The sequence below is a fragment of the Aphelocoma coerulescens genome, chromosome 1 (genome assembly GCF_041296385.1).
Source record: "Aphelocoma coerulescens isolate FSJ_1873_10779 chromosome 1, UR_Acoe_1.0, whole genome shotgun sequence".
Classification (NCBI taxonomy): domain Eukaryota; kingdom Metazoa; phylum Chordata; class Aves; order Passeriformes; family Corvidae; genus Aphelocoma; species Aphelocoma coerulescens.
In genome coordinates, this window is record NC_091013.1 from 91,688,611 (window position 1) to 91,711,932 (window position 23,322).

General features: G+C 45.4%; 1 protein-coding gene across 1 annotated transcript in view; it reads right to left on the reverse strand.

Moving 5' to 3' along the window:
- The window catches only part of A2M (alpha-2-macroglobulin), a 31,686-nt gene that overhangs the window by 2,912 nt on the left and 5,452 nt on the right, over positions 1-23,322 (reverse strand). The window contains exons 7-32 of the mRNA XM_069017224.1: positions 22,337-22,421; positions 21,468-21,591; positions 19,910-20,024; positions 19,561-19,670; positions 18,557-18,715; positions 16,934-17,161; positions 16,538-16,601; positions 15,913-16,055; positions 14,329-14,478; positions 13,491-13,661; positions 12,712-12,862; positions 10,384-10,492; positions 9,843-10,071; positions 9,451-9,577; positions 8,701-8,822; positions 7,374-7,425; positions 6,794-6,877; positions 6,233-6,409; positions 5,681-5,765; positions 4,341-4,497; positions 3,967-4,041; positions 3,521-3,686; positions 2,347-2,570; positions 1,754-1,972; positions 1,266-1,393; positions 821-911 (exon numbers count right to left, since the gene is read on the reverse strand). Of these exons, the coding sequence (XP_068873325.1) occupies positions 821-911; positions 1,266-1,393; positions 1,754-1,972; positions 2,347-2,570; positions 3,521-3,686; positions 3,967-4,041; positions 4,341-4,497; positions 5,681-5,765; positions 6,233-6,409; positions 6,794-6,877; positions 7,374-7,425; positions 8,701-8,822; positions 9,451-9,577; positions 9,843-10,071; positions 10,384-10,492; positions 12,712-12,862; positions 13,491-13,661; positions 14,329-14,478; positions 15,913-16,055; positions 16,538-16,601; positions 16,934-17,161; positions 18,557-18,715; positions 19,561-19,670; positions 19,910-20,024; positions 21,468-21,591; positions 22,337-22,421 (3,545 nt within the window). The remainder of the gene's footprint in view (positions 1-820; positions 912-1,265; positions 1,394-1,753; positions 1,973-2,346; positions 2,571-3,520; positions 3,687-3,966; positions 4,042-4,340; positions 4,498-5,680; positions 5,766-6,232; positions 6,410-6,793; positions 6,878-7,373; positions 7,426-8,700; positions 8,823-9,450; positions 9,578-9,842; positions 10,072-10,383; positions 10,493-12,711; positions 12,863-13,490; positions 13,662-14,328; positions 14,479-15,912; positions 16,056-16,537; positions 16,602-16,933; positions 17,162-18,556; positions 18,716-19,560; positions 19,671-19,909; positions 20,025-21,467; positions 21,592-22,336; positions 22,422-23,322) is intronic.

The window sequence follows — 23,322 nt, forward strand, 5'->3', positions numbered from 1 at the left end:
CCATGCACAGACAATGTTTATGGGGAGCTGTTGGGACACAGTGAAAAAAAAAATCCCCATCACGAGTCTAAAGAAAAAATTACTTTGTCTATTTTGCCTAGACTGATCCCATTGTCTCCCCTTGTGCTGGCCTGAAGCCATGTATGGAAAGAGAACACTGGACATGTCAAATGTGCAAATGACAGTGAAAAATCAAGCTGAAGCTTTGTTCTTTGCCACAGACATTGGAAAGGTGCCTTGAAAATGAGAAAGTGGATGTTTTCTCTCTGTATTCAGCACTGGTGATGCTGCACGTTGAATTCCGCACTCAGTTTTGGAGCCCTGACTTCAGACCTTGAGCTACTGGAGCGACTACAAAGAAAGACAGTGAGCTGGGAAAGGGACTGGAATGTAAGTCTTATGAGGAGCAGCTGAGGGTACTGAGATTGTTTAGTTTGGAAAAAAGAAGGCTTGGGGGAACCTTATTGCTCTCTACAACACCCTGAAAGGAGGTTGTAGCCAGGCAAGGGTCAGTCTCTCCTCCCAGGCAACTAGTGATAGAACAAGAGGAAATGTCCTTAATTTGTGGCAGGGGAGATTCCTGTTGGATATTGGGAGAAATTGCTTCGCTGAAAGAGTGGTTAAGCATTGGAACAGGCTTCACAGGGAAGTGGTGGAGTCACAATCCCTGAAAAAGTTAAAAAAAGGAGTAGAGGGGGCACTTTGCAATATGGTAATAAGTGGGTATGGTGGCATCTGGTCAAAGCTTGGAGATGGAGATCTTTTGCACCCTTAATGACTCTGTGATTCAACGTTGCCTGCATGACAAACAGGCTCCTACCTTCCTCACTGAGGACTTCAAGGGGACGAATCCCGACAGCATCTTCACATCAACAATCACCATGTTGGAGCCATTGCGCTCCCCTGTGTAACTAAGGAACCAAGCAACAAAGATTCAGTGCTCATCAACTCAAAGCTGGGCACGCTTCCAGCATTTCCATAACATAACACTTGGCACCCCACTGAGTCCTGGCAGTCCAGCACCTTCTTCTCCAGCTGTGCCAGGTGCTTCTAGTCACCTATGCAGCCTCTCACTAGCCCAGCCTTGGGCTGCCCACACGGCAGGACAAGTCCTTCCTCCAGAGCCTCTCCTCACAGAACAGCTGCCTCCTGCCCACCTTCCCAGGAATGTGCTGCTCTCCCAGACGGGCTCACCCTGGGGACAACCAGACCTCCACCAGCTGCCATGGCTCAACAGGAAAGCTCAGATCAAGATGCAGACTCACCTGACATTTATGCCAATGTCAAAGACCTTGTGAGCCTTGGAGTCCTCACACGTCTCTGGGATTGTGTGCACATGAAGCATGAAGGGTGCCTCCTCCTGCGTGGGCTGCACGTTGTACCTCAGGCTTGTCTAGGGGACAGCCAGCAGCTCTGTGTGAGCGTGTGTGCACGCTCAAGGTGGGAGAGAGGGGACCCTCTCCCCACCCAGCCTCCCCACTTCTCCCATTCTCACAGCTCCCCCACGCTGCAGAGCCGTCCCTCCTTCTCTCCCACTCTTTCTCTTCCACACACCTCTACTCTTCTTCTCCTCCTCTTCCCTTTACCCACAGCCTTCCACTTCTCCCCTCCCTCCTTTACTCTTTACTCTCCTCTACCTCAGTGGGAGGACTCGATGATGTTAGGGTCTTTTCCAGCCTGGATGGTTCTCTGATCCTGTCCTCTCCCTGCTCCTGCCTGGCAAGGGGCTCCCCTCCCAGCATGCAACCCTCACCTGCAGGTAGACGCATCCTTCACCAGACACCTCCACGCTGTACTGCCCCGGCACCTGGGCAAGGGGCACGCGCTGCAGCAGCAGCCGGTTGCTGGCATCCACTTGGAACTCTTGCTGGAAGTCCCCTCCAGATCGCAGGGCCACGGTGGAAGCTGCCCCGCTCTTGGCATAGGTGACAGCTCCATACAGGGACAAGGCTTGGAGAGCCACCACTGTGTCCTGAAAGAGATGAGTCCCAGCACTCAGGGGGTGCAATTAGCCTCTCCACAGCCTGTCCTCCTACAGCCTGTCCTCCTGCAGCCTGCCCTTTCTGTCACAGGCACCCTCCCCTCCAGCCCCACTTTCTCCAGTGTAAAGAAGAAAAGACAGAGGGAAAGAGCAGCTTCAGCATATTTCCCTTCCCAGAGGCACTACCTGACATACTTGCCTGTGGCCTCTTGGGAACTTGGCAGCCGTGGAAGGTACTGCCCGGATCTATTGCAGGGCTACAGTTCCCACCCTCCTGGCAAACCTTCCTGAGCTCCCACCTGGCTCTCTGACACATCCCATCTTCTGAGGTGGATGTGCGAGGCGGCCGGAGGGAAGCAGCTCACCTGGGTGGAGGAGAAGCCTCCACTGGGATTCTGCTGACTGCTGATCCACTTTGCAATAAGGGATGCAAATGCCAGCTCCTCCTGGGCAGGGGCTGGCTGCGAGGTGAGGTGAGCCAGGAGCACGTAGGCCGTCATCTCCACTTCCGCAGAGGGAGCTCGGGAGCGATAGTACGGGAGATCAGCCTCTGGCTCCTTCCCAGGCCGCTGCCAGTGAACAGACCCATCTTCACAGGAGCCAGCGAGACGAGACAACAAGCAATGATTACTATTAAGTATTGCAAGGCACTTCTTCATCTGCTGCCGCTCCAGCTGGGAGGACGGAGCCTCCAGGATGTGTCTGTCATGCAGGCTGAAGTGGGAAGGGTCAGGTTTACACATTTTTCAGGTTAACAATGACTATGAGAGTGCTGAGCCCCACGCCTAGACAGCACTTTGTCCTAGACCCCACATTCCCATGGACATTTATGGGCTTGGGCACCGCAGGGAACCAGAGAGCTCAGGAGGATGCCATTCCTTCCCTTTGTGAGAAGAGATGCCAGCGTTGGGCAGTGAGAGGCCAAATGGCCCAAAGATTGTGACCAGGGCTTACCAGTCCCCTGCAGGTGGAGAAGGCAAAAGGTGTGGGGGATACTCCCTTCACAGTTCCACTACCCACTGCTTGGACAAACCCTCTGGCCAGCCTGACTCAACCTGATCAGTTCCAAGTGATTACTTGATTTTCCTAGAAGACTCAGAGTTTGTGCTGTGGCCTCCAAAATGCCCTGTATGTTCATCTTCTCTCTCAGCACACCCATCTCTTCTCTGACTGACATGCCTTGTGCTGGGCAAGGTCACCTTTGTTCTGTGTTGAGCCTGTGCCCTGGAAGGAAGGAATGTCCCTGAGCATTGCTAAGCCTTTGCCAAGCAGTGCCTGGCATGGCCAGAGGAGTGGGCTGAGGAGAGGTGGGAGCAGAGCCACCCTTCAGCTCAGCACCCAGGGGATGGTGCCTGCTGCTTCCTGGGGACTGAGAGGGACTTCTCAAAAACATAGTCCCTTTGCACAAGTCTTTCCTCTCCCTCCACCTTTCCCTACCCACAGGGGCCATTCCTGCAGCCATTGCCCCACCAACAAAAGCCATTCTGCCAAGGGAAGATGTAAGGCTGGTGAAAGCCGTGTCCCACCAGGAACGCTCACCCTTGCTCACAGCTTCCTTTTCAAGTGAGTCGAGCAATGCCTTCCTCTTCTCCCTGTTCCCTGCCAGGGCAAAGGCGTACGCCAGCAGTGCCTTGGTGTACACGTGGTTTTCTTTCTGATTTGCTGCTGTTTCCAGGCAGAACAGAGCATTCCGCACCACTGGGTGCTGGGGAGAGAAAGCCAGTGATTAGAAGGCTGGGGAGAAATTAGGTTTTTGCCTTACTAAAAGCACATCATCCTACTGAACTTTCAGGAGGGGACTGCCAGAAGGAGGTCTAGAAACAAGCAGGGTACAATGTCTCCCAGATATTGCAAAAATGACAGTTCTTATATCACAGGGCTCAACAACCAAGTCATTTTTCCAATCTGGAGCAAATTCTGGTCAGTTCTCTGTTGCCATAGACTGGCACAGCACAACTGGCTCCAGTTAGGATGCAGACACATACGGTCACGGGCAGAGGAATCTCCAGCAACGCAATAGTGATGTAGGCAGTCAGCGTGACCTCGTTGTCCACTCCACCCTGCAGGGAAACAAAAAGGTAGATGCTGACCTCACCCAACTTCACATCTTCAGTCTTTTCTCCCACTCCAGTGGGCATACCCTATTCTGCATTGCAGACCTTTAGCTCACCTCCTTCCTCTTGCAGCTGATGTGAAGGTATCACCAGTAAGTACAGAATGGTGTGTGGTTCCCTCCCCAGTGTTTGCCATTGGCATGGGAATTTCCCATCTGCCTATGTGCTCTGGAAGCTCAATGGGCCCCATCTGACTTATGGCCAAGTTCTAGCCTCACAAAGAAACAACCAGGGAGACTTGTTACCTTCATAGCATTGTTCAGGAGTGTCCCAGAACTCTGGAAACAGCCGTTCTCCTTCTGTTTGTAGGACAGCCAGTTCAAAGCATCCTGGATGTGCTTCTCTTCTATGAAGATGTGATGCCGGGCCTGGGCAAAGGACTTGAGGACAAAGGCTGTGAGCCTGAAAGGGAGAAAAAGAAAGGGCCTGAGCAGGCCTGTTGCCCATCTCAATTGATAGAGCCCATGTGCATTTCATCTGTCTAGAAACAGGCAAGAAGGCTTGGGGAGCTGTGGGTCAATTAGTCAGACCTTATGTATATTATATCCTTACCTCAAAAAATTCTGTCAAAAAGCTGCTTTCCACCCTGACTTTTGTCTGTCATTTTTGTGTCTCACTTGGCTCAAAAAACCCTGTGATCCCTTTGTGTTGATGCTACAGCTTAAAGGACAATGATTGTTGATCTGTCTCTAAAAAAACCTCTTCGAAAAATGTAGGCAATTGCATGCCAATTAGCTAAATATGCATAACAGTAGTACTCAAAATTACAGGGAAGAATAATTAAATTCCTGCTAGCTCATGGTCTGCTGGTAGAAGTCTTAAACTGTAAATCCATGGTTCATGGGTTTCCCAGAACTCCCATAGAATTTTAAAGTAAAGCAGAACATGTTAAAAGAGTTTTTGTTAAGAGTTGTTGCAAGTAGTTATGGAAAAGAAGCAGGCATGTGGTAAGAAGCCAGCATGCTGTCAAAAGCCAATTACCACTTCAGAAACTAAAAGAAAACTGAGGGTGATGAGTTCTTCCATTCTTATCCTTACTTAAAATTGAAAACGCATGACAATGATATACAGGAGCAAATCAAAACTTTCCAATAAGTCAAAATGGCAACACACATGCTCCCCCAGTCTGTCTTTGCTTAGTAGCATACAAACATTTGAAAAAAAACATTCAGCACTGCTCTTGGATTATCAACCTTTCCACTTGTGTTTCCTCATATGTTTCCATATGGAATCATCTTTTCCAGCAGACTTCTCAGCAGATGCTAGTCTAGAAGAGCTGCCACTGCAGCTCTTCAGCTTTCTTCAGCCAGATAAAACCCTGTTCCCTTCTTCCCTGATTTATCTCCATTGCCTTTTTGTCTGTCATGGTCCTTGGAGCTGCTGGTGGGAGGAAGTACTTCAGCCATATATCTGGCTGATGTAGCCTATTTATTAAAAAGGAGGCAGCATAGGGACCACACCACCTCTGGAAAACCTGCTGGTCTACAACAGCATTTCCTATTTACTATCCTGCAGTATTTATTATATATGTGTGGGTGAGAAAGAGGAGCATATTGGAGAGGCATAGGTGGCATTGAAATCTCACCAGGTATTCCCTGGTTGGCCATAACGTTGTCCAAAGGTACTGTAAGAGCCATCTTGGTGCTTGTAGTTCAGCTGCCTCTGATAACCTGCAATGTAAAGATAAGGCAAGATTCAGATGCCAGAAAGAGTCTGCTGAGGGATGGGGAAATAAAAAAATAGCTCCATCAGCAAAGGCAAGTGAGAGAGGTGTAGGTCAGTCCTATCCTAACCAATATGAAGTGCTGGTACCTCCTCAGCTCTCTGCATTGCTTGTAGTGCATGAAGAAAAGCAACACTTACCTCTCTACAAAAGGATGGCAGGACCTATTAATGACAATGAATGCACTGTACTGCCACCCCATGAGAAAAGTGCTTGCAATGATCAGGCACAGTAATGCTTAAGCAACAGAAAATAAAAGAAAAAAGCAGCAAAGGGTCGACTCAGGCATAGAGCAAAGACCATTTGTCTATGAGAGAAGACATCTTTCAGCATCTGACCAGCATTTGACAGACCCATCCCAGGCAGGACCTAGAAGAAAGCCAAAGCAGAAGCAAAAGCCATGTCCCAGCTCACCGCTCACTAAGTATCCAGTGGCCTTGGATTTGACCTCTTCACTCAGCTGCCCTGTCTTGTTCAGGTAGTCCAGGACGTAGATGTTGGGGGCAAACAGGACCATGTTCTGCTCCCCACAGCCAAAGGGCATCTGGAGGAGCTGGTGCAGGTTCTGCATGGCAGTGCCCATGATGTCACCTGGGGAGCAGGCGATACCAGAGGGATGTTAACAATATCTAGGGCTGACTATCAGAATCAGAGGAAGCTACTGAATGACAGATGCAGGAGGTCAGAGAAGAACATAAAATAATCTGGATTGATAAAGATCCTGGAACAAAACACAGAACAGCAGAGAAAAAGAAGAGGGAAATGAGAGAAAGGTTAGGGCATTGTGAGAAGACTGAGAAAAAAGGCATGCAGAAAGGGAAAAGGAATAGCACAAACAGAAGGGAAAGTGCTCAAGACAGAAGAGATTAAAGACAAGAATGAGCTGTGTTAGAAACCAGGAGGAAAAGCTGTGAGGTAGGTCAACACAAAGAGTCAGAAACAGCACATGGTTCTTCTGTCAGGCTGTTAACTCACCCAGCACTGAGAAATACGCTCTGCCTGAATCTTGTACCACATTTTCAGGTAGCAACAGGGAAAACTCTTCTTCCACAGGTGCTCCTGAGAAAGAAACAAGACTGCTTCAGCGCAGTTCCAAGAAATGGCTAATGGAAGGGGAGGAGGCCTCAGTGAAACAACAGGAACTCTTCCTATTAGAAATGCCCTGATTTCAGTTACTTCATATTTCCCTGGCTGTAACACAATCTCTGCTTGAAACCACTCCCAGGCACTTTTAGGCACTGCAGATGCATCTACTGCTTTCTCCTGAGTGTGCAAGAAAACAAGAGCCCTTGTAACTCCAGTGTCAGAGCTCAAGAGAGCACGAATACAAACATTCATGCTAAATCTGTCCTAGCTCATACCCTGATGCTTAAGCAGGATGGTCAATTCTTTAGGACTTTCTTCTGTCTCATGTCTCAAACTCCCAAGTGATGTGGCATGTTTTGATTACCCAAAAATGTCAGACTACATGGAATATGATAGAGGCAGGCCTCCAACATCCCACCCATCAAACTACACAGGAATAAATAGAGAGTGTGGGAAGAGTGGGCTTTACCTTTTACACAGAGCACAGAATTCTGGGTTGTTTCCTTCTCAATTCCTTCAGGCTTGGATGGGATGAAGGAAAACAAGAGAGGGGAGAAATTAGTGAGACAGGAAATACAGACAGGAATCCTCACAAGGACAGAAGGATATGTGGAAAGTGTAGGAACTGAAGAAGGAGAAGCAGTCACAAACATTCCTTGAAATACAGAGCTCTGAAATAATTTAAGCAAATAAAAGAAATGTGATCCTAAATGACTGGTGTTGTATGTGGAGGAAGGACAGAAAAAGGAGAGGAAAACACTGCAGGACCACCAAATGGATGACCTGCAACTACTGCTCACAGTGAGATACACTTAACATCCTCATGACAAAGGGACTGTAGCATTAGTGAGAGCTGTGCTGAAGAGAAGTCTGCAGTGCTATTTATTGTAATGCTGCAGATGCTTCAGGGAAACAAATTGTGTATGTTAACAATAGCAAGGGAAGATGTTGCACACTGTAGTATCTGGTGACATCACTGATAGCACATGACATAGCAGGCAAACATTAGGGGGTTTTATGATACAGAGGAAAGCTCAGAACACAGAGCCTAACCGCCACATTGCCACTTTCAGTATACAATAAACTAACAATTTCCTATAAAGGATTCCCAATACTGCCACATAATATTTCCTTGTGTTCCACATCACATCAGCAACGCTTCCTGTCACAGGAAATGGGTAAGCTGTAAAATTTCAGCATGTTTTCATGTGGAGTTTTAAGGGGATTTCTCTACAGTCATCGAATTCCCATAGGCATTTGTGAGTTCCTCACCTTCATCCTGGTGCCAGTCTACGTTACCAAACCACAACTGCAAAACACTCAGCTTAAGAGGCAGTTTGCTTGGCCATTCAATTAGCTGAGAAGCAGCATGTGCTGACTGGCACATTTACTGGGGATGTGTCAAAAGAAGGAGAGAAGCTGTAAAGACAGTGTATTGAAATAGCAGGTGACAGGTGGGAGCTAAAGGGAGGGATGGATTGCAGTAGGAGTCCTGTTACAGTAGAAGACAGGGAAAGTTTATTGTACCAGGACACACAAGGCACATTCTTAAGCTGAAGTCTTTATGCAGCCCTGTCAAAGTACAATGATGTAAGACCATCATATTGCCATGCTGCATAGTGATCCCATAAAATCATAGACCAGACCAGGTTAGAAGGGATCTCAAAAGGTCATCGGGTCCAACCTTTTACAGAAAGGAAGCTAGATGAGATTATCTAGCATCCCATCCTGTTGTATCACAGTGTAAGCTGTAGCCCATAGGAAAGGTCAGTCCTCCCTTCACACAGCCCACGTACCTCCACCAGCAGCTGTCTGATGACCGTGTCCTTCCGCCCTTTCTCAGGGGTCTCCACAATGGCGTTCCCGCAGGGCTGCTGGTTCTGTAGGGCCTCAGTGGTCACTGAAAACTCCACCTGCCCTGGAGGAAACAGGGGTCAGTCAGTCCTGCCAGGCAGAGCCAGGCAATGGGATTCACTGCTACTTTCAGGAGTTTCAGCTTGCAGGCTCATGGATGGAGATTTCTGTCATGGCTGGGCCCTGCTTCCCACAAAAACCAAGCTCTCGATACCAGAAGCCACAAGAGCTGTGCTGTCATTGAAAGGTCACTCTCTTTTGGGGACTCTTTTCCAGAACACCACAGTACTGAGTGTGACCAGCCCCACTGCTGTTCAGCACACTGCTGTCCTGCAGGCACACCACAGCTGCTACACACCAACAGTGAAAACCAAGTGTGAAGATCCCATGGGGAAGACATCTAATCTCTGGGAAGAATGGAGCTAACAGAACATCTCTGCTGGCCAGCAACATCTCTGGCTTCAGGAGATGCTGTCCAAGGCTTGACAGTACTGCATGTGATGCCAGACACAGAGTTGGAGACTATGAACCCCTCAGTCTTTGCCTCCCAATTAACAGTCTTTGCCCCCAGATCAGACACACTCAACTGAAGTGCTTCCCAGGAAAATGTGTTGCTTTAATACCCAATACTGAATGGGGAGAACAGCTCAAAGAAACCCTTGCTGCAGTTTTCAGTACCCTGAGACCTTTACCTAGAGATTTGGGAGTCACCAGCCAAGCCACGGTTTTCCTCATGTTCTCACAGAGACAATGAGATTCCTTCTCCTTTTCCACCAGAGTAGCTAGGAAATGAGTAGACTGAGCCAGAGTCACACTGACCTGCCAGTAGAGAGAGGTGCAAATAAGAAAGGGTGATCATGAGAGACAGGGAGCTAGGAAGCCATGGCAATTGCTGTTTCTTCAGTAGCAAACGAGAAGGGAACTGGAGTTGTGGATTCTACATTTGGAGTATATAGGAGAAATAACATAAAATGTCAGGGGCAAGGGGTCTAGGGCTGCTGAGAGACAAGGTAAGAAGGCTAGGTGAAGGCAAGGCTGCACAAGAAGGTACACAGCTACAGAGAACAATTTAAACCTCCCTTACCCTGATGCAGGCGGGCAGGTAGTTGAAAACGGTGGCTTTCAGCGGGAAGGACTCCCCACGCACTACAGAGTAGGGCATGGTGAGCTCCACAAAGAAGGGCTGGAAGGCTCTGAGGGACACTGTTGGGGACAGGCCAAAGCCCGCCTCTGCCGAAGTACAGAATGCATTGGCTTTCCACTCAGTGATGGTGTCAGGGATGGTCACTTCTAGATCAGCTTTTCCCTCAGAGCTGGTAAAGCACAGACAGCAAGGACAGATGAGTTTTACAGCATTTTGGTGACTAGCTGTACCCCTTTTGGCCTACTGAACAGTATTTGCTGTGTGAATGATGGGGCACAGTATATTTGCTACTGTAGGACCATTCTACATCATCTTCCAGTCCATTCTTTGGACAAACCTAACTATGGCTCAAAGTAATTTCATCTCAGAGTATTGCCAAGTGATCTCTGCAAACAATGAAGGACAAACACTTTGGGATTCATGTTTTCACCTTATAAACCAAGTTTTATTAAAAAGGAATGAACTAACCCAAAATACTCACCTTATAGGTACTAAACTCCAAATCCAGGTTTCTGGGAAATACTTTCGGACTGTCTCTGTCACCTCTTCAGGAGTGCTTAACTGCTCAGAAAATCTATCTGCCAGAACGCCTGAATGAGGCAAGATAAAAAGAAATCAACTACTGACAATCCCAAACAAGACCTATGCATCATGCTTCAGTCTGAGAAAGTGTCAATCAATGTGGCAATCAGAAGCAGATACTTGTGGCTGTAGTGAGCTATATTAGCAACAGCAGTGGAGTTTCAGGGCCAGGGCTTACTAGCAAGGAGAGCTAGCCTTCCATTATTTTCTGCTGGTCTCCAGCAGACCTCAAACTTTGGAAGGCAGCACTTTACAAGCTTAAAAATAAAGGATTTAGAGCAAAAACCTATTTAGGACCTTCTATGTAAGTGATGCCTTTTCCTCGTCTTAAAATCAAGAGTCAGACACGGTTAGAAGGGAAAAAGGGATTTTACTTTGGTATTTATTTTAATGATTCTTAGGTGCACACGTCCAGGTTGAATGCACCTCAATGCACACCACAATGCACCCCCCAAAGATCTGGTATAACATTTTAGGTCTTACTAATTACTAGTCTATCAAAGATTCCCCAATGAGAGGCTCGAATGAGCCCCCCTCCCCAAGGAGCCTTCCCCTGGATGGTTCTATCTTGGTTTACAGAATGTGTTCTGGAGAGGACCTTGGGGTCTGGGGCACACTGATCCCTAACTATGAAGCTTCTAAAATGTTTAGTCTCCTAGCTTGACAAACAAGTCCAAGAATGTAGGCAAAAAGCACTAAGAATACAGAAGTTGCAAAAAAGGTATAACAGGGGTTATACCTGAAAATATAAAAGAATGTATAAATATATATATATTATATATATATAATAATTATTATAATTATATATCTAATTATTATAATTATTGTTAATATATAAAATATAAAAAGACAAAAATCATGGCATCACAAGCACCCTTTTCTCTTTCAGGTACATCAGCCTTGATGTGATGTTCTTCTCCATCCTAATCAGGCCAGCTAGCAATGGAACATCCCTCTGTTGAAGTGTTTTTTGTAGGGTCATTGTGACTCAGAGTGCCACCTTCCTGTCAAAGCTATGGCCTCCTCAAGAACTAGGCTGAAAATGCTCAAAATAAAAACATGCAGCTGTAATATGGGAAGTCATTTTGACTAAAACAAAGTTTTCACATACAAAAATTATTCCAAATAAAATATTCTGTGTTTGGGATTACATTTTTTAAACATTGTTTTACTTTACTTTTCAATAACTGGAAAACAAAGATGGGGTGGGTGGGACATGGTTTGCTTGGTTTTCATAAACAGAAAGAGAAATGCATCCAAGCAGAAAAATAAGAAAATATCTTTAGGAAATTCTAATTTTCGTCATCTTTACTTTAGCTAAATAAATTTCTGCAATTGGATAACAATTGAGTAGCTAACAACTATTCATATTAACTGTGCAACAGGTATCTCCAGAGCCTGAGAAGGACTCAGGGACAGGTGAAAGATGCTATCAGAGCTATATCACATTGCTCCTGGCAAAAGTGGCAGGTGGCTAGCTTGTGTTTGTCTGTTGTGGTATTTCAGTCTTCTTACTGCTGATTATTTATATCTATCTGTCAGAAGTTGAAATTGTTTTTAAACTGGACACGTACAAAAGCACAGGTTCTAGTGCCAAGGGAAAATTCTCTGAATCAGCTATCCAGCTAGAATAACTTATAATTTCTAAGATATTTTCTCTAATATGAGACTGAAGGATGATAAGGCCAATTCTGTTGCCCAAACAGTTACAGTGTAAGAGCTGAAATAGCCCTTAAAAATAGGATCATAGGATGGGTCCATTTCAGACTGGACTTCTACCATACATGTCTTACCCTGCCTCCCCAAAGCCTACCAACTCATCACTGAAAAATTTGTCACCCACTTCATGGTTTTGACCATACATAAAGCTGGCTGAGTCAATGAGAACAGCCTGAAAATGGTATTGGAGGATCTCTAGGTGACAATCTAGGAATAGAAGTCGACTGTAAAAACCTAACAAACAGAGAATTTATCAGCAGAATTAATATCCTCTGCTCTGCCAGTCTTTGAACACGGTCCGGTTCTGCTGATTTCTAATGTAGAGTTCCCAACGCTTGTCTGTAGACCCAAACAACCCATTGAGAAGCTGAAATCTGCAAACCCATCAGCTCAGTACTACTTGCAAGGTTTCAATTCACAATGCCAGCTCTGGTTTAAGTTTTCACTCCAAAATACAAACAGGATCTCTGTTCAGAACAGAAGTGGTAAGAAAACCGAGTTCCTTTACCGCTTGTCCTCATTGCATACATGGGTGGCGCAGCCATGGCTCCGGGTGCTCCTAGGCCAGCTGCTGGGTGGACGGAACTCATGTGATTACTAGGGCTGCAAAACCAAGGCTTCCTCACGTTGGTATTTGTGAAAACCTTTAAACCCATTTCCTATGGGAGAGAAACCAAAGATGTTTTTCTATTACTGAATCCCGTTGAGGTTTACACAGCAGACCTGACATTGGCATTTTACTGCCTCAAAATGGAAAAGTTGTTATTGTGTGTGGATTGGACATTGAGATGATCCCCTGATCCTTGGGTCTGAGTGCCTGGGTGGCTCAGAGAGACAAAAGGATATATCCCATCTGTTTCTAGGACACTGGTTCCAGTCCAATTTCAGCCTAGGGGTCAGGATTAGCCAGGAAGTAGATATACAGTTTTCTCTCTGGAATGAAATGTCTGTGGCTACAATGCAGCTCAAGGACATACTGATTTATTCAAGGTAACTATAACGGCATGGGATCATTTACCTCCAATTAGAACCTCACCTCAAGTCAGCCTCAAAGCTTTTCCTGTAAGAAAACTTTGAGACTGATCCCTTTTCTACCAAGTGGGAAGCATATCTGGCATGACAAGTAAAGCTTATGACCCTCACTGAATGTGCCTCTGGATAGAAAGAAGTGTCAGATCATTCAGATGCACAAACCCTTCCCTTGTTAAGTTGCATGATGCCACAGAAGGCTAAAGCATTCTCAATCATTCTCCCACCCCACTCCCTAACCATGCCAGGGGGCTATACCTTTAGGATGCTGTAAGTGTCCTCTTCATTCACCCCCGTTACTGGAACATAGGTGATCCCATCCCGAACTATTGGCTCCACGGTCATGCAATTCCACATGGGCTCCTCCAAGGGTGTGTTTGAACCATAGACATAGCCATGGAATTCCTTCACTGGAAGTAAGTCATACACCTTGGAAGAAAGAGACAGAGTATTTGGCATTTTAGTGCCCATTGTTGCGAAGCACAGCTGAGGGAGTTGGATGCAAGCACCGTAACAGTCACATCACCAGCACATACAGTCACATTGCCATGGTCCTCCCTGTGCTGGGAGCAGTAAGAGTTTGGGAATCAAATAAAGGATCCAAATTTGGAGATACTGCCTCTTTTTTTATGCTCTGCACGTTACTCTGGTTATTATGGCTCAAATATGTAAAAAATTACATTGGCCAAACCATCTGTAACACTTTGTCCCTACTCAGGGATTGTCATTTTCAGCTTGGCAAAAGACAAATAAACTCTTTGATGCTTCCAGATGCTACCACAAAAAAATTAATCCATGGATGAGGAGAATAACTGAAAAATTATCATCAAACACATAACAGTGTTTGGCTCTGGCCAAGACAAGCAGGCCCCTTAGAAGAGCTTTCTAATTCCCATCCATAAAATCACACAAACCCCCTAAGAATCAACAGCTGCCCAGTCTCATCTTTTTGCCCACTGGAGGAAGATGTGAAGCAGCACAGGGGAGCATCTCTGTGTCAGCTCTGACAAGAGGGACTGTTCCCTGTCTCCACTCCAGCACTGGGCTGCGCTTGCTCTGACCAGGCTCCTACTTGTTCCACAGACCAAGAACTTACAGAGGTGGGTGACAGGTCAGCTTCTGGCTTCATGAGGAGAACACTCTTGTCCACAGCACGCACAGCACAGAGGGAGTTCGGGGAGGCTTGGAACTGCAAGTGAGCATCTGAGGAAGGCAGGCCTTCCGAAGGGGAGAAGCTTAAGTCCACCTGTAACCACAGGAAAAGCTATGTCACAGATGCCCAATTCTCACAGGACTTTTTCTTCCAGTTGAGTGCATTCAGTTCTAACTTTACAAGGCCCCCATATGCATGCACACCTCCTTCTATACTTCATCTGTGCCACTGTTCCCTTCCAGTAGTGCCAGGGGAATCACCACCAAGAGCTCTTGGCAACTTCAAGCATCACAATTGCTCATAAAACTTGTAAGGTGGCTTCAGGTTTTATGGTCACTGTGAATGTGATGAGGCAATCCCACCTAGGGGCTAGATGTGATCAGTCAGTGGAGCATGTCCTTGAACCAGGAGCAGTCACTGTACTGCACCCAGAAACTGTATGTGGAGAGAAAACCAGCTTGCAAAGATCTTGCTTAGCAGATTCTTTGGTAACATGACAAGCAGTGATGCCCTGGAGAAATATTGCAGTAATCTGTTGGGTGGTAATGACTCTGAAGAGCTCACCTGCTGGCTAGGCCTTCCAAACTCCTGTGCCTTCTCCAAAACCTAACTCACAACTCTAAATACCCCCTGCCTACCTCTGCCCTGGAAGTTCTTGCTAGCAAAAGTTGTCGCCACCATCTCACATGATTTTATAATAAGACAGCTGCCCTGCATAAATCTTCTCTCTCCTCAGCACTACAAATCCCCCCCGAGCATGCCGGGCTCAAAGCATCCTCAATGTGTTGCCTGACAAAGCAGTATCAGCTGCCAGTCTCCCTCATGTCCCAACCAGAACACAGCATGCCTTCTGCTGACACCTTCCACCTCTCTCAGGGTGGGATCTTGAGACTACAAAAACAATATTCTTCAGGCAGAAAAAGGACTGAAGCAAGCTACTTACTAGGAAAACTGTTTAGCATGAAGATAGCCCTAAGACTGTCCTATGTGGTCTGACAACAGCTTTGGATCCAACATGCTTTCAGAGAGGAAAGCAGTATCAACTAATGTAAATCATTTGACACTTGGCTTGCACCTGGACCTTCAAGCACTGCACAATATGAAATCTAATAAATGAAAAAAATTCAGATGACCAAGCTCCTACAGTGACACAGGTCTCAAGAACTCATTCAGCTTTGATTTTAGGACAAGGGACTGTCTTCAGCACTGTCCTGTCTCGTATCTGTAAGTCCTGATGGGAATTTTTCAAGTTGTTCTCTTTTTCTTAGTCAGGACCATCTGTAGGATCAGCTTTGACCAGTTGCTGAAGGGGGTTTTATCAGTGTAGCCCCTGCTAGCACATTTTTTTCATTCAGTTGATCCCTTCCAGGCTAGCAGAAACCAATAAGCAGTGAAGCTACCTACAACAATTGATACATTGCTTGTCCAGTGTTAGTGCATCTAAAGAAATTAGCTCAACCAGGCTAAATAAGTGAGCTTGACCACACTGCAGTCTGGTGGCTGCTCCCTCAGGAAGGGGACACTTACCTTATTGTTGAAACATAATTCTGTGTAGAACTTGGCTGAATCAGCAATCACCTCCCTGCTGGGGACCGTGGTGTAGACAAGCACTTGGGCCACTGGAGCAATATCAGCTTGTACAGACAGCTGTAGTGAGAAGGCACCATTGTCTAGCAAACAAAACAATGGCAAAAAGTTAAGGTGCAAAAAACTTTCTCTTGAGGCAGCCAAAATTCTAGGTTTGACTTTATGCTGAACTTTATCCTAGACATTATGAAATTTCAGGCATCCAAGTGGGATGAATTGGTGCTCACAGAGATGTGTAAGTCTCCCTGTCTGACTGAAAAGCCTGTTTTCCAGTGCATAAGTATGCTGAATTTTGCTTCAGCTTCTAAAAACAGACCATCAGATGTATCTCCAAGGAGTACTGGAGCTCCAAAAAATGTTGTGTCATGAGAAAGATAATGGCACAGGGGACTAGAGCAAATCTGTGAAAAGCCTAAAGGCAGAGAAAATAAAGGTCAAACTCTTCCCAGATCTTAGAGGACATGCAGATGTCGATCCCTGCATTTACATGGATGCAGCATGTATGTCTGCCACAGTTGCCTAGCCCCCCATAAGAGTGACAATTTGGTAGGGGAGAGGAACTCACCACTTTCCTGGTCCAAATCCAGAATGTGAGTGCCTCCTTGCTTAATGTTTCCCTTGGCCATCACCTGAATGGAAGGATAAACTTGGTTGTGACTGAAGTTTTGCATTAGCCAAACCTTAAAGTGGGGGACCCTGCAAGGAGAGTTACTGAGCTGTATGTCTGCTGCTCACACCCAGCTCTCTGCCTCCCTGCATCACAGTCCCAGTGCTCACCCAGAGGGCACAGGGACATCCTGACCTTTTACTCCCAACTCAGACCCTCCTTTTTTTTTCTAAAGAACATATGAAGGATGATGAGAAAGCATTTAAAGCCTTCTGCCACAAACCACAACATCTACTTCCACCCCCCCCTATAATTGCCAGTGACTACCTCACTGTATGGCAGGTGCAAACTTACCAGGTAGTAAAAGGTGATTTTCTTCTGCTCTCCTACAGCCTCTGGAGTAAGGATATAATGTACTCGGATGTCTGTGGAAGAGCCACAGCTTAGTGGCTTGGACTTGGGCTCAATTTTGAGGAAGCTATTACTGGGAGAGTAAAAGCGCTTTAGCTGGAGATAACTTTCTCCATAACGTGGAAAAACCCAGGAACGTTCATAGCAGAAGAGGTTTCGTTTATGAACTGCCTGGAAAAGGAGAAAATACATACATAGATCCTCAAACACAGGTGGCCAAACTGGAGACAAAAATCCATGGCCTAATATTAAAGTTTTAGTATTTTTTTGGTACTGAAATAACAAGGAAGTCTACAAAATACAAAAAAAACCCCAACACATGAGTTTGGAAAGTGCAAGACAGGATGGTGGTATCTTTAGCAAATCATTGGGAATTATCTCACTCCCAGAGAAGCTGAAGTTTGTGTCAACCAAGCTGAATCATATCAGATTTTTGTTTACTATCAGGGTCACTTTAAGGGCCTTTTACACTAATGCCTTGCCCTCTCTAATATTCTATTTAGTCTAAAGGGAAAAAAAGGCAATTTTCATTTCTTTCCGTATCATAGGCACTGAAGAAGGGATAGTGCTGTCCAGTTCAGATATTACCAGTGCCAAGATCAAACTACAGATGCTATAGAAAAGGAGAACAATCTCCACCTAATAATTCAAAACCTTAATTGAATAGAAGTTTAGGAGCTGAGAGAGTCCACCTCCTAAAGATGAGAGCAAGGGGAAGACACTTCACGTTTAGAAGGGCCCTATTTCAGCATTTGATGTGCACCACATGCCATTTTTTCTTTATCTTTCTCATTATACTTGGGAATTCTTGCCTTTTCTTTATCCTGCAAAAATCTGAAAACTTCAAGCATCTAGTAGTAACTTGAAAATTTTTAATGGTTTTAGTCTGTGACAAGGGAATTGTAGGGAGAAGAACAAATATAATTCTAGACACAAATATCCTCCCCTAGTCCAGGATGTGATATTATGAAATGTACATATTACACAACAAATTGCATTTCCCACTAACTAAAAGATGCTCAGCGGCACCTGTTTGTCCTAGACAAACAAATTTCTCAACTGGGAGAGAATTTATGAGAAGGACTCACACTCTATTTACAGCAGGAAAAAGGAAAACTTTTAAAAAAGAAAAACAAAAACAAACAAAAAACAAAAAACCCCACAAAACAAAAAATAAACAAAATACCAGCAGCTGTACGTAGAAAGTTGAAATGCTAAATTAAACTCTGAAAAATGCAGATGGGAGATAGACCCACCCTTGACTAGGTAGGGCTGGTGATTCCTTGGAGCAGAATGGACTATTAGGATCTCTTGATGTTTCTTCTAACCCCATATTGCAATTGCCAAGCAGAAATCAAATATTTACAAGATGTTTACAAAATATTTACAATTTGTGACCTGGAACCTCAGTTTGCTGTACGACTCTTTCCACCAAACTGGCGTCAAGGTTCACACAAGCAACAAGGAACAATAATCTAACTGCTTTTGCATATATAGTAGAAACTTTAGAGCTTCCCTTCCAGCCCAATGGGGTGCTTCATTACCTTCTTTGTCCTAAGGACTTACCCTAATTTCAACATTTTCAAAGGCCAACGTGGAAGTGTTTAGGGCAAACTCTGCTATGCCTTCTTCATTTGTTGTATAGTTTTCTTCCTGTCCTCCTTGAAAAGAAATTCTCACAGTCTCATTGGCAATTGGAGCATTAGACCCATCCAGAAGTTTCACCTGGAGGAGGAAAACCAGTGCAGTATAGAAGGGGAGGAATGGCTGCCACCTGAACAGACTGGTAGAACACCACAATAAAGATGTTGGGTCCATGTCAGACAAGGAAGCTTCAACAGCACTTTACACACATCTGTTTCAGAGACATCTGTGGATGCAAATATTGCTGCTAGCAAGAATTTTTCTTGCTTCTTTCCAGTCCCATGAGATCCTTTTCTCTCTCACGGAAGACATTTGTAAAGTTCTATAAACTATGAACACCTGCAACCTTGCAAAACTTTGCTTATGGTACAGAAGAAAAATATTTTGACAATGGATGTTTTAGGATTTTAGCCAATCACCCCATGGGGCGGCTGATCCTTTGACCAATTAGACTATGAAGAAAAAAGTCTATAAAAGAGTTGTAAATTAATTAAATAAGTCAATCTTGCTGCACAATTCCTGCCTGCTGGATCTCTCTTCTCTTCCCCACCACTTCAGGATACCGTGATAGATAGCTGCAAACCTTCTGAATGCTTTTTCTTTGCCTCTTTCTTGTCTCCTCTCTGGGCCAGGGGAGTTGATGGGAGAATGACATGCACTCACACCCCTGAGGCCTCCAATTAAACACATGACTGGTAGAAGCAGAATTTTAGTGGACAGGAGAGGCAGAAGCACAAGGGCAGAATGAGGGCTGTGCTCTCAGCTGCTGTTCCCCAGTTCAAGAGCTTCCAGAGGAAAGGAGACCCACAGGGATTAGCAGCACTGAGGTCCAGCATCCTTGCAGAGTTGGGGCATACATCTGACCAGAAGGTTCAGTAGCATCATTGATTGGCATTCATGGCATTCCATTCTCATGGTTTCCCTACCTGCCCAAAGAAGGGGACTCCTCGCTTGTAGTAGGTATCTGAAAGCGCAAACACGATTCTGCTAATGGTGGTTGTGATCTCAGAGAAGCTTGTTCCAGTCAACTCCACTCCTGCAGAAAGAAGCATGGAGAACTAACTTGCCTCTGCCTGACCAGAATTCCTTTTACTCTAGGCCAACCCTCCTTTGCTGGACAAGCTATTTTGTTGGTGGTCCTGGACTAGAGGCAGGAAAACTCTAAGATTCCAGAAGAGCAAGAGTCTGGTTTTGCCCCTCATTCCTACTGGGCAAGCCCCTCTGCTGCTCTCTCCTGGTCTCATTACATGGCTCTTTCATCCAGATGATTCATACCTGTATCCTCCTCTTTAATCTTGGCCTCTACATGGAGCTTATTCTCATATCCACTTCTCTTGAGCTGGAATAATTTGGTCTTTACCACTTCAGATATGCAGCCATAGATGTCTGTCTGTTGGAGGAAAACAAACAAGACCATTATATTCACATTTATACAATGCTTATTCAATGAATCCATCACTGTGTGTTGTTCTGAACTGAAAGAGAAGCCCATAACCTCACAGATAGTCTACCTCTGTTGGTGTTATCAAAACTGGAAAAAGACATAAATAACTTAGCAAAAAGCATACTGAGGTACTTACAGCAACATTAGAGTGAAAAGCTTGTAAACTAGATGATTTTTGTGTATGCTTGTGAAGTTTGAAGCTGCCAACACTTGGTACAAGTGCACAGGGAATTAGTCAATGTATGCCACATAAGAAATGTTTGTCAGGCATCAGGCATGTTAGAAAATAAAACTGCTTACTTAAAATGTGTAAGCCATATGAGTGATACACAAACCAAAGCCTGTGTATTTGTAGAAAGCAGATGACAGCTGGAAAAGTATTTCCCAAGCTTGCCACCTCTCTTCAGCAAATTCATGTACAATGCAAGTCTCCACAGAAGAGATGCCTGGAACAGAGGGTAGCACTACAGTGTTTCTGTTTTCTTTTGACATGGATAACAACAGCAGTGGCAGAAGCAGCTGTGGACATCAAGCTATAGCAGAGCCCAGGGACCATGAGAACATCTTCTGTTTGCTTTCTTCTCCTGGCATATTTCCACAATTGCTATTACTCCAACTTCTCTCAATTAAGCCAGTACTGTTGCACCTCTTTGTGCTCCAAACACCTTTCAGTTTTGCTCTTGCCAGTCTAAAAGGTGAAAAAAGTGATTTTTTTTTTCTGTATGTCTTAATCACTGCTGCTAAACATGTATGTCCTTCCTTCTTGCCCAAAATGTTTCAGCCTTTCCCCTGGTTTCTGCTCCTTTCCTTTCTCTAACATGAGCTTCTGACCCCATACACTGTCTCCAGTGTAAGCCAAGTCCAACTCTGTTGTCATTGCTCATGGCTTTTCTATCTCACTTTGCTCTTATACTCTCTACACTCCAACTGAACTTTCTGTTATTTCTTTCATCTCTTCATTCTCCATCAGATTCTGGCTTTTACACACACTGCTCTTACTGCACAGGCCTTCCTATTTTTACCTTTCACATTTCATCTTGCACCCAATCTTATCCCATTCTTCAGCCTTCCTTAAAATACATGTATTTTCACAGAATCGTAGAATCACATAATGGTTTAAGTTGGAATGGGCCTTAAAAGCCATGTAAGTTCCAATTCCCCTGCCACAGGAAGGGCCATCTCCCAACTGACCAGGTCGCTCAAAGCCCCATCCAGCCTGGCCTTCCAGGGAGGGGCCATCTACATCTTCCCTGGGCAACCTGTGCCAGTGCCTCACCACACTTTTACACTATGTTTGTACGTACTCAGAGCAAGCCTGTGCCTACAAGGCATGCTCAATAAACCACACTTTCTCCTATCACTCTACCCACCAGAGTAATCATGACTGACCTGTCCAGAGAACTCCTCACACACTGCTCTACCCTCTTCACCATAGCAGGACACGGCTGCACGTTCGTACTTCCGGCAGACACGGAAGCTCACGAGGCCAGGAACAGGCTTCCCAAATGTGTACCTACCAGCAGGCAGGATTGAAAGGAAAACAGAGACATTAGGAATGAAAGAGAGATGTAGAAAAATTACAGGCTCATCCCAATGATGCCAGGATTCTTTCCTAGAGCTGCCTCCAGGATACACAGGGTCATCATAGGAAATAAAAAGCAGAAAGGAATCCGGTACCATACGCTAATAATGATTTTGTTGAGTCCCCCTCATCCTGGAGAACATGTTACAAGCATCTACCCCACCACCCAGTTCTGATGGAACTGGTTTGTGTATGTATGAGCTGGGTCTTTACTCTCACTCTTCAGCCCAAGCCATGGCTCTCCCTACAGGGTGTATGGAACATTGCAAGGCGGAATTCAGTGAAGTGGCCCAAAAGAAAGAAGGCAGCTGCATCCCTTAGGGTTTCCTCTCCACAACAACAAGCAGAAGACACAGTTAAAATATCATTCCTGAATAAATTGAACTAAAGACCTCTTCCCTAGCACTGTAGCTGGTGTGAAATCCACAATGACTCAAAAAATATGCAAGAAACAATCTCCCAAAAAAACAGATCAAAAATATGTTTCTATATGTTACATACAAAGTGCATCAAACAGTAACTTTTGTCTAATAGTAGATATGGTCTGTTTGGTCCTGGGACCCCAAAAGGATTGAGAAATATAATAAAGTCTCATCTCTCAGTCTCCCAACTGAACTTTGAGCAGCAACTGAAGAAAACACTGAAACCAAGCAGAACTTGAAAGAATGGCACTCACAGTCCACAAACTGTCACCTTCAGCTCCTCATCAAGAATGCTGATCACCTTGGGCATTTTCACTGTCACTTCGAATTTTGGCAGCACTGCAGCAGAACCAAAGGAAAACACAGATTATCTAGAAACCTTTTACATCTAAATGGGCAGATTTTAGAGGCTTCTGTCACCTGCACATCCCACTGAAGTCACTGAAAACCCCTCAGCCAAGCATTGTGCCAGGTAAGAGGGCAAGATTATTACACCAGCTATTCAGGTAGCTGTGTAGTAGTGATCAGTCCCACAGCAGTAGGATACAGTAAAATAGAGAGATAAATCAATTCAAGTTTCCCACAAATATACAGAGCTGGCCCTGCAGCCTGGTCTCTGCATTTCCAAAGCATGTAGATCTTACTGATGTTTAAAACAGGAGGATACCCTGGCTTCTCCAGTGACACAGCACAGGGTGACATCCCATCCAAACCCAGCTGCAGGAGGGGAGGTGATGGTGACTGTCTTGGGACAACTAGGAGGGATTCAGGGCACAGGACAGAGCACAGTCTTGCAACTGGAAGAGGTCAAAGGAGTTCAAGACATCTTCCAGGACACCTCTCTACTGCAGGAGCCAGATCATGTCAGACCATGTAAGAAGGGCTGCAGCTGGCTTGCTGGGGTGGGAAGCTATGCTGGTTGTGATCATGTGCAGGTATGTACTGGGATACCAACTTTCTAGCCAAGCAGAAGGAACTGGCATAGAGGTGAGAGCACCAAAGGGAGGTTAAGGCACTAAGGCATCACACAAGCTATGGGCTTAGCTTATGGGGGAGAAAAGGCAAGATCTTAATTTACAGCTTAGACAGCCTCAGCCTAGACCCAGACTTATGGCAGGACAATTGACAGGTATGTAGCCAAATGGAAATGAGGCTGTGGCCTAAAAGCACCTCTGAAAGGAGGTAAGGCTTGTGGCTGTCAGCACAGATTGATCCAAGCACTTTGCTCCTCCTGATAGGA